A 10,893-nucleotide genomic window follows, 5' to 3' on the forward strand; every position below is an offset into this window, starting at 1 on the left:
TTCCTTCCTTCCTTCTCTTCATTCCTTCCTCTCTTCCTTCTGTCCTTTCTTTCCTTCCTGTCTTGTCTTCCTTCCTTCCTTTCTTTCTTTTTTCCTTCTTTTACATCAGTTTTCCTGCTTTGTCCTGATTCTGATCTATAAACTGTGAATAAAGACACTGACAGACTTCTGCAAACACACCAGTATTTATTTCTTAATCCCGAAATCTCCTTTAAAACCTCTTTAACCTGTTTAACCTCCACTTTTAGTCCTGAGTTTAAATCCTTTAAAATCCTGAGCTGCTGAGCTTCACTCACTCTGCTCTGTTAATCTGTTTTCCTTTCAACTTACAGCTGGATGATCTTTTCCTTCAGTCCACGGCTCAGAAAAGAAAAGAAAAGAAGGGAAGAGAAAAGTCAACAAGCAGGAAAGTAACATGTTGAACTGATCAGAAAGCAGTTAATGAGGCTGCAGCAGGTTTAATGATCTGATGGATCTGCTGTAGAGAGTTTGGCAGGAGTCTCTTTTTCTCCTCTTTTCCTACCTTCCTCCCTTCCTTCTTTCCTCCGTCCTTCATCTCCTTCCTTCTTTCCTTTCCTCCCTTCCTTCCTCCATCCTTCCTTCGTTCCTTCCTTCCCTCCTTTCTTTCCTTCTTCCTTCCTTCCTTCCCTCATTTCCTTCCTTCCTCCCTTCCTCCCTCCCTTCTTTCCCTCCTTCCTCCCTTCCTTCCTTTCTTTCCTTCTTCCTTCCTTCCCTCGTTTCCTTCCTTCGTTCTCTCCTTCCTTCCTTCCTTCCCTCCTTTCTTTCCTTCTTCCTTCCTTCCCTCGTTTCCTTCCTTCCTCCCTCCCTTCTTTCCTCTGTCCTTCATCTTCTTCCTTCTTTCCTTTCCTGTAGAGAGTTTTGAAGGAGTCTTTCTTTCTCATTTAATTACCCAGCATGCTTTACTGGGCCTTTCTTCCTTCACCTTTTTTCAGAATCACCTAGCTCTCTCATACCTGCACGTAGAAATGTGATTCAAACTTTAAAACGGAGGAAAACTTGTGCTCTCTCCAAAACACCAAACTGTTTTTACATAACATGTAAACTTTTCAAACTATGAGCAGTCAAACAAGGAGTGGAAATCACTTTTTCGTCAAAGATAGAGTGGAAGCGTCAGTTAGCTTGAGTGGACAGGAGTTACGGTTTTCTCACAGTTTGCAATTGTTCGGGACCTTGTCAGAAGCCAAATTCTGGGGGCATTTTGAGAATTTGTTCTAAGCAGATTCTCACATCGCCGTAGCAACCGTAGGGCCTTTGCTGTCCTTGGCAACCTGTTGCTGGGCAGAAACTGAGCTACTTTTTTGTGATTGGCTAATTCCTGTCTGTCTATTTTGTCAGTTAACCGAGCTGGCTCTCAGTGACAGCATCCATGTTTAGGGTAGAGGTGGTGACTTTGATTGACAGGTGACACTCGATAGGGGGCGGGGCTTCAGCGAAGTCGGCTGGGAACGGCCACAGCGTTTGGGAGCAGAGATAGAGGCTGAATTTTACACAACTTTGAAGCCTAATTTCACATATTTAGCGATATTTCTAATCATTCAAATTTGGCAGGGTGGTTAACAACACACTTTTCTGTGGTATGTCAAACTCAGAACACATATTTATTCTTACTTTACACAGACTTTAATTCGTTTAAATAAATGTTATTTATGCTTAAATATGATGAACATTTGCTTAATATTTTCAGGGATGTTAAGTTGAGAATAAAGTACATTACAATTGATACTGACTAGTAAGATGTACTTAATACTTTAAACCAGAATATGATCAGGGTGACTTTTGAACACTGGAAATAAATTGTTTACTTGCTCCGGCAGCAGTCCCGTGGCACTTAAAATTTCCCTGGAATTTTCTAGTTTTATTTATTATGCTTCTCATTATTATGTCACATTATGTCTCAAAGTAAAAAGTACTTAACATTTTTGATAAATTAAAAATCTCAACTTTCTAAAAAATAAATTATGATTTTAAAAAAATGTGTTAAAATCTGAAAAACAGTTACAAAAAATCTTAAGTAAAAAATTCAGACTTTATGAATCAAAACAATTAAATACAATTTAATTTCCCCCCCCCTTATTCATAAAAATTATGACACAAAATTTCCAACTTAAGTTGATGCAAAGTAAAAAGTTGGACTTGTTAGGGAAAAACTATGGAAGAGAAATCAGCATTTTGGTTGGTTATCTCATCGTTTATATTTAATAGGTGATAAGAATTCTGTTTTATAATAACTTGGACTCGTATCTGAAAAGTTTTATTAGTATTTTTATAGGAACCTTTTTTCCTGGCAGGAGTCGACTCACGTAAAGTTTTTCCTCTTGGTGAAGATCCAGAGCTGCTTTAGCGTTTTAAACTTTTTATATTCACGCCAACAGAAGATGCATAATTATTATTTCCCATCGTTCTGTCTGTTCTCGGGCCGGGCGGGACCTCTGTGATGTCCCGACACCTTCACGGGATTAAACGCCGGGTGGCAGTGAAGCAGGAATCCAGCAGAGAGAAGAAAAATAAAAACAGCTTTACGGGTCCGAGGCTCAGCAGGGTTCCTGCTTCCTGCGGTCTGGTTCAGGTTTCAGCAGAACTACACAAAATCTCTTTAAACATCAAACAAACACTGTTTATTACCTCTGAGTAAAAAACACATTAGATAATACTTACATGTGACGTCATTTACCTTCCATACAGGACCAATATTACTAATGTGATGCTTAAATATTTAGTTAATCAGTGGTGGAAAGTAACTTTTACTTTACTGTAGTACAGTTTGAGGTACTACAGTCAGAGTTCATTGTTCTCTCCCTTCAGGTCTACAGGTTGTAGATGGGTGTAACCAACATGTGACGCAGCACAGAGCTGTCAGGCTGCATTTATGACTGAATCACATGATCAGATCAAAGTCCAAACTTATTAAACTTATCAGGAAGTGAAGCTCAGTCAGTCGTTGCCTCTGAGAGCTGAAATGGCGCAGAAAGATCAGCTGGACCGAGAATCCTTCTCCTGTGTGATCTGTCTGGATCTACTGAAGGATCCGGTGGGTCTTCCCTGTGGACACAGCTACTGTATGAGCTGTATTAAAGGATTCTGGGATGGAGAGGATCAGAGGAAGATCTACAGCTGCCCTCAGTGCAGAGAGGCCTTCACACCGAGGCCTGTCCTGAAGAAAAACACCATGTTAGCAGCTTTAGTGGAGCAGCTGAAGAAGACTGGACTCCAAGCTGCTCCTGCTGATCACTGCTATGCTGGACCTGAAGATGTGGCCTGTGATTTCTGCACTGAGAGGAAGCTGAAAGCCTTCAAGTCCTGTCTGGTGTGTCTGGCCTCTTACTGTGAGAATCACCTCCAGTCTCACTATGAATCACCTACATTTAAAAAACACAAGCTGGTGGAGCCCTCCAAGAAGCTCCAGGAGAACATCTGCTCTCGTCATGATGAGGTGATGAAGATATTCTGCCGTACAGATAAGAAGAGTATCTGTTATCTGTGCACTATGGAGGATCATAAAGGCCACGACACAGTCCCAGCTGCAGCAGAAAGGACTGAGAGGCAGAGAGAGCTCGAGGTGAGTCGACTAAACATCCAGCAGATAATCCAGGACAGAGAGAAAGATGTGAAGCTGCTTCAACAGGAGGTGGAGGCCGTCAGTCTCTCTGCTGATAAAGCAGTGGAGGACAGTGAGAAGATCTTCACTCAGCTGATCCGTCTCCTCCAGAAAAGAAGCTCTGATGTGAAGCAGCAGATCAGATCCCAGCAGGAAACTGAAGTGAGTGGAGTCAAAGAGCTTCAGGAGAAGCTGCAGCAGGAGATCACTGAGCTGAAGAGGAAAGACGCTGAACTGAAGCAGCTCTCACACACAGAGGATCACAACCAGTTTCTACACAACTACCCCTCAGTGTCACAACTCAGTGAACCTACAGACTCATCCAGCATCAATATCCGTCCTCTGAGATACTTTGAGGATGCGACAGCAGCTGTGTCAGAGCTCAGAGATAAACTACAGGACATCCTGAGGGACGAATGGACAAACATCTCACTGGCAGTGACTGAAGTGGTTTTACTGCCAGAACCAGAACCCAAGACCAGAGCTGAGTTCTTAAAATATTCACGTGAAATCACTCTGGATCCAAACACAGCAAACACATATCTGTTATTATCTGAGGGGAACAGAAAAGTAGAATATACAGAACAACAACAGTCTTATTCTAGACACACAGACAGATTCACTGATTATTATCAGGTCCTGAGTAGAGAGAGTCTGACTGGACGTTGTTACTGGGAGGTGGAGTGGAGAGGATGGGTTGATGTATCAGTCGCATACAAGAATATCAGCAGAGCAGGAAGTGAATCTCTATTTGGACGTAATGACAAATCTTGGTCTTTAGAGTGTTCCACTAACAGTTATGAATTTAACTTCAACAACATCAGAACTCCCGTCTCAGGTCCTGATTCCTCCAGAGTCGGAGTGTACCTGGATCACAGAGCAGGTATTCTGTCCTTCTACAGCGTCTCTGAAACCATGACTCTCCTCCACAGAGTCCAGACCACATTCACTCAGCCTCTCTATGCTGGACTTTGGGTTTATGAATCCACAGCTGAGTTGTGTAAAGTGAAATAGACAGAAGTCATTTCAGACTTCATGTGTCAGATGTTGTAATTCTTCATGTTTTTGTCTCCATGTTTCTGAGCTGCTCAGAGATCAGCTGACATGCTAATAGTGATATTCAACACTTTGTTTACTTTATGTTTCATTGATATGTTCAGTTTCTTTAAATGTGACTTTTTCCTGTGTGTTTTTATCCATGGAGGCTCTCACTGCTCATCACCATGTTTTTAACTTCTCTTTGTTCTAAATGTTAGTTTCATGTTTGTATTGATGTATTTGTGTCTGTTGTTTCTTAAACAGAGAAAACAGCAGAACTTCCTTCATCACAGATATTTTGTTCTCATCACTTTGTAAATTCATAAAGAAATGTTCAATCAAACTGTAATGATCATGATAATAATCATTAATGATGTTCTTGTACATAGCTGACATTCTGGGTTAAACTAACTGACTGTGTGGATGAAGTCAATCTGAACATGAAATCATTGATCACACTTTACTGATTGGATGTGTGAACAATCTGAAGCTTCAATAATCAATAAACAGGATTTTTATCAACAGTGATCAAAGTGTTTTCTTCTTTTACTGTAATACTGCATACTACATCACTCATAATACTGCAGTACTTTTACTGTAATACTGCATACTACATCATTCATAATACTGCAGTACTTTTACTGTAATACTGCATACTACATCACTCATAATACTGCAGTACTTTTACTGTAATACTGCATACTACATCGCTCATAATACTGCAGTACTTTTACTGTAATACTGCAGTACTTTTACTGTAATACTGCATACTAGATCACTCATAATACTGCAGTACTTTTACTGTAATAATGCATACTACATCGCTCATAATACTGCAGTACTTTTACTGTAATACTGCAGTACTTTTACTGTAATACTGCATACTACATCGCTCATAATACTGCAGTACTTTTACTGTAATACTGCATACTACATCGCTCATAATACTGCAGTACTTTTACTGTAATACTGCATACTACATCGCTCATAATACTGCAGTACTTTTACTGTAATACTGCATACTACATCGCTCATAATACTGCAGTACTTTTACTGTAATACTGCATACTACATCGCTCATAATACTGCAGTACTTTTACTGTAATACTGCATACTACATCGCTCATAATACTGCAGTACTTTTACTGTAATACTGCATACTACATCACTCATAATACTGCAGTACTTTTACTGTAATACTGCATACTACATCACTCATAATACTGCAGTACTTTTACTGTAATACTGCATACTACATCACTATAATACTGCAGTACTTTTACTGTAATACTGCATACTACATCACTCATAATACTGCAGTACTTTTACTGTAATACTGCATACTACATCACTCATAATACTGCAGTACTTTTACTGTAATACTGCATACTACATCACTCATAATACTGCAGTACTTTTACTGTATGAGGATGTTTCATGAAGTATTTTTACACTCCAGGAGGTTTTTGTTTAGTGAAAGATTAAATTGATCCTAATTTCAGGTTTTCAAGTGAGAGAATATTTGTTAAAAAGCATTTTGATTCCCAGTTAAATGATTTTAATGATTCAGTGTTGTATTTAAAAGCTTGTATTATATATATATATATATATATATATATATATATATATATATATATATATATATATATATATATATATATATATATATATATATATATATATATATATATATATATATATATATATATATATATATATATATGTTATATTATCCATTGTGTCAAATCTGCATCTGAAAAGTAACTAAAGCTGTTAAATAAATGTAGTGGAGTAGAAAGTAGCATCACATGGAAATACTACAGTAAAGTACAAGTACCTCAAACTATACTACAGCAAAGTATAAGTACCTCTAACTATACTACAGCAAAGTATAAGTACCTCAAACTGTACTACAGTAAAGTACAAGTACCTCAAACTGTACTGCAGTAAAGTATAAGTACCTCAAACTGTACTGCAGTAAAGTACAAGTACCTCAAACTGTACTACAGTAAAGTACAAGTACCTCAAACTGTACTGCAGTAAAGTATAAGTACCTCAAACTGTACTGCAGTAAAGTACAAGTACCTCAAACTGTACTACAGTAAAGTACAAGTACCTCAAACTGTACTATAATAGTTCATGGTGACGTGTTAAAAACAGTTTTCTATCATGTTCGACACAGAAAATCATCAAATCTTCACATTTCAAAGGCTGCAATAAGTAAAGTATGAATGTGTTTCCATGGAGACGAGGAAAAGGTTCATCCTGTGCTTCACCGCAGGCTTTCAGCTTTATTCACATTTATATAGATTTTTTATTTATTTATGTAAAAACAACTCCGGCAACAAACACGAGATCTCAACCCAAAGAAAAAAAACAAAAAACTTGTTTGATGATTTTAATCTAGTGACAGAGCTCATTAAACTGCAGCTGAGACTAACAGCCAACCCCCCCCGCCCCCCCAATTAACACACAAGAAACTAAATGCATCGACACATAAACACGTTTCCTGCACGTGAGGCTGCATTCACACACATGGTGCCTGCTTTCATTAGGAGAGAAAACGCTGCAAAACCTTCAGAACATGGTGCAAATCTCAGGTTTCGTGTCATTAATTCAGCTTTTTTTAACGTTTTCTTGCTTATTTTTCTGTCATATTAATCTGAATGATAGATATTTGTATTTTGTGATATATTACAATGTCTACACAGAGCTCCGTCTTCATATTAGTGTTGTAGCTTCAGACCCAAACGCTGAATATGCTTCCTCTGATGTGATGCTGCCTTCAGGTGACGTCACAACGTTTGTAAACTGAGTTCTTGGTGTTAAAGAGTTAAATGCATCTTCACCTCTCAGCTTTAATCCTTTGTGCAGACTTCAACGGAGCTTTTCTGGAGCTAACGTCTAAATTAAAGCGGCTAAATTAAAAACAAAAACAAAACTAAACCTCCACACATGGACGGAAGAATGTGCGTAAAATGAGCTGAAACTGCATTTTAGTATTTAGCCGACTTAAAGCAGACGTTATGTAAAATAAACCAGAGTCCTTTGTTGTGTTATAGGTGTTAATTTTATACTTATTATGGTCCAATTTAATGTTAAGAATGTTTGTATTGTTATGTATATACAGAGTTTTACTGTAAAGTGATTTTGAATCTATTAGAGGAAGAAAATGAAGAGCTGCTCAGAGATGAGATTAGAGCTCAGAGTGAACTTTGTCAGTGTGTGTGACCCTGAATGCACCTCCAGGTTTCTTCTTCTTCTTCGCCGTTTGCTCAGCTGCTGTTTTGAGTCTTACTTGGCGCCGCTCTCTCTCTCTCTCTCTCTCTCTCTCTCTCTCTTTCTCTCTCTGCTCCAAAATAATCAATGAACTCTTATAAAATAATAATACTACATCATCTTCTTCTTCTTCTTTCTTCTCTGTGTTTCTTTATTATAATATAATATAAACAATACTCATGATTTGAACATGGTGTCCCTTTTTTTCGGGGGCCGTCAGCGGCGCCGTCTGAGACACACACACAGAGGAACAGTGTAGTACAGTTTGAGGTACTTATACTCAGAGTTCCTTGTTCTCTCCCTTCAGGTCTACAGTTTGTAGATGGGTGTAACCAACATGTGACGCAGCACAGAGCTGTCAGGCTGCATTCAGCAGGATCACATGATCAGATAGAAAGTGAAACTCAGACACTCGTTGCCTCTGAGAACTGAAATGGCGCAGAAAGATCAGCTGGACCGAGAATCCTTCTCTTGTTCGATCTGTCTGGATCTACTGAAGGATCCGGTGGGTCTTACATGTGGACACAGCTACTGTATGAGCTGTATTAAAGGATTCTGGGATGGAGAGGATCAGAGGAAGATCTACAGCTGCCCTCAGTGCAGAGAGGCCTTCACACCGAGGCCTGTCCTGAAGAAAAACACCATGTTAGCAGCTTTAGTGGAGCAGCTGAAGAAGACTGGACTCCAAGCTGCTCCTGCTGATCACTGCTATGCTGGACCTGAAGATGTGGCCTGTGATTTCTGCACTGGGAGGAAGCTGAAAGCCTTCAAGTCCTGTCTGGTGTGTCTGGCCTCTTACTGTGAGAATCACCTCCAGTCTCATTATGATGTAGCTCCATTAAAGAAACACAAGCTGGTGGAGCCCTCCAAGAAGCTCCAGGAGAACATCTGCTCTCGTCATGATGAGGTGATGAAGATATTCTGCCGTACAGATAAGAAGAGTATCTGTTATCTGTGCACTATGGAGGATCATAAAGGCCACGACACAGTCCCAGCTGCAGCAGAAAGGACTGAGAGGCAGAGAGAGCTCGAGGTGAGTCGACTAAACATCCAGCAGAGAATCCAGGACAGAGAGAAAGATGTGAAGCTGCTTCAACAGGAGGTGGAGGCCGTCAGTCTCTCTGCTGATAAAGCAGTGGAGGACAGTGAGAAGATCTTCACTCAGCTGATCCGTCTCCTCCAGAAAAGAAGCTCTGATGTGAAGCAGCAGATCAGATCCCAGCAGGAAACTGAAGTGAGTGGAGTCAAAGAGCTTCAGGAGAAGCTGCAGCAGGAGATCACTGAGCTGAAGAGGAAAGACGCTGAACTGAAGCAGCTCTCACACACAGAGGATCACAACCAGTTTCTACACAACTACCCCTCAGTGTCACAACTCAGTGAACCTACAGACTCATCCAGCATCAATATCCGTCCTCTGAGATACTTTGAGGATGTGACAGCAGCTGTGTCAGAGCTCAGAGATAAACTACAGGACATCCTGAGGGACAAATGGACAAACATCTCACTGGCAGTGACCGAAGTGGACGTTTTACTGCCCCATCCAGAACCCAAGACCAGAGCTGAGTTCTTAAAATATTCACGTGAATTCACTCTGGATCCAAACACAGCACACACACAGCTGTTATTATCTGAGGGGAACAGAAAAGTAGAATATACAGAACAACAACAGTCTTATTCTAGTCACACAGACAGATTCACTAAATATTCTCAGGTCCTGAGTAGAGAGAGTCTGACTGGACGTTGTTACTGGGAGGTGGAGAGGAGAGGAGGAGTTGATGTAGCAGTCGCATACAAGAATATCAGCAGAGCAGGACGTGAATCTCTATTTGGACGTAATGACAAATCTTGGGCTTTATATTGTGGCACTAACAGTTATGGATTTTGCTTCAACAACATTAATACTCCCGTCTCAGGTCCTGTTTCCTCCAGAGTCGGAGTGTACCTGGATCACAGAGCAGGTATTCTGTCCTTCTACAGCGTCTCTGAAACCATGACTCTCCTCCACAGAGTCCAGACCACATTCACTCAGCCTCTCTATGCTGGACTTTATGTTTATGGATCCACAGCTGAGTTGTGTAAAGTGAAATAGACAGAAGTCATTTCAGACTTCATGTGTCAGATGTTGTAATTCTGAGCTGCTCAGAGATCAGCTGACATGCTAATAGTGATATTCAACACTTTGTTTACTTTATGTATGTTTCATTGATATGTTCAGTTTCTTTAAATGTGACTTTTTCCTGTGTGTTTTTATCCATGGAGGCTCTCACTGCTCATCACCATGTTTTTAACTTCTCTTTGTTCTAAATGTTAGTTTCATGTTTGTATTGATGTATTTGTGTCTGTTGTTTCTTAAACAGAGAAAACAGCAGAACTTCCTTCATCACAGATATTTTGTTCTCATCACTTTGTAAATTCATAAAGAAATGTTCAATCAAACTGTAATGATCATGATAATAATCATTAATGATGTTCTTGTACATAGCTGACATTCTGGGTTAAACTAACTGACTGTGTGGATGAAGTCAATCTGAACATGAAATCATTGATCACACTTTACTGATTGGATGTGTGAACAATCTGAAGCTTCAATAATCAATAAACAGGATTTTTATCAACAGTGATCAAAGTGTTTTCTTCTTTTACTGTAATACTGCATACTACATCACTCATAATACTGCAGTACTTTTACTGTAATACTGCATACTACATCACTATAATACTGCAGTACTTTTACTGTAATACTGCATACTACATCACTCATAATACTGCAGTACTTTTACTGTAATACTGCATACTACATCACTATAATACTGCAGTACTTTTACTGTAATACTGCATACTACATCACTCATAATACTGCAGTACTTTTACTGTAATACTGCATACTACATCACTCATAATACTGCAGTACTTTTACTGTATGAGGATGTTTCATGAAGTATTTTTACACTCCAGGAGGT

The 10,893-nt window shown here is 39.5% G+C and overlaps 1 protein-coding gene across 1 annotated transcript; it reads left to right on the plus strand.

Annotated features, from left to right (window-relative positions):
* The first annotated feature begins 2,977 nt into the window (after positions 1–2,977).
* On the plus strand, positions 2,978–10,022 carry LOC133981059 (E3 ubiquitin/ISG15 ligase TRIM25-like). Its single transcript, XM_062419947.1, has 2 exons — positions 2,978–4,621; positions 8,328–10,022. The coding sequence occupies exons 1-2, from the start codon at positions 2,978–2,980 to the stop codon at positions 10,020–10,022; spliced, it is 3,339 nt and encodes a 1,112-aa protein (XP_062275931.1).
* Positions 10,023–10,893: the final 871 nt, after the last annotated feature.

Source organism: Scomber scombrus, chromosome 5 (genome assembly GCF_963691925.1).
Source record: "Scomber scombrus chromosome 5, fScoSco1.1, whole genome shotgun sequence".
NCBI lineage: Eukaryota > Metazoa > Chordata > Actinopteri > Scombriformes > Scombridae > Scomber > Scomber scombrus.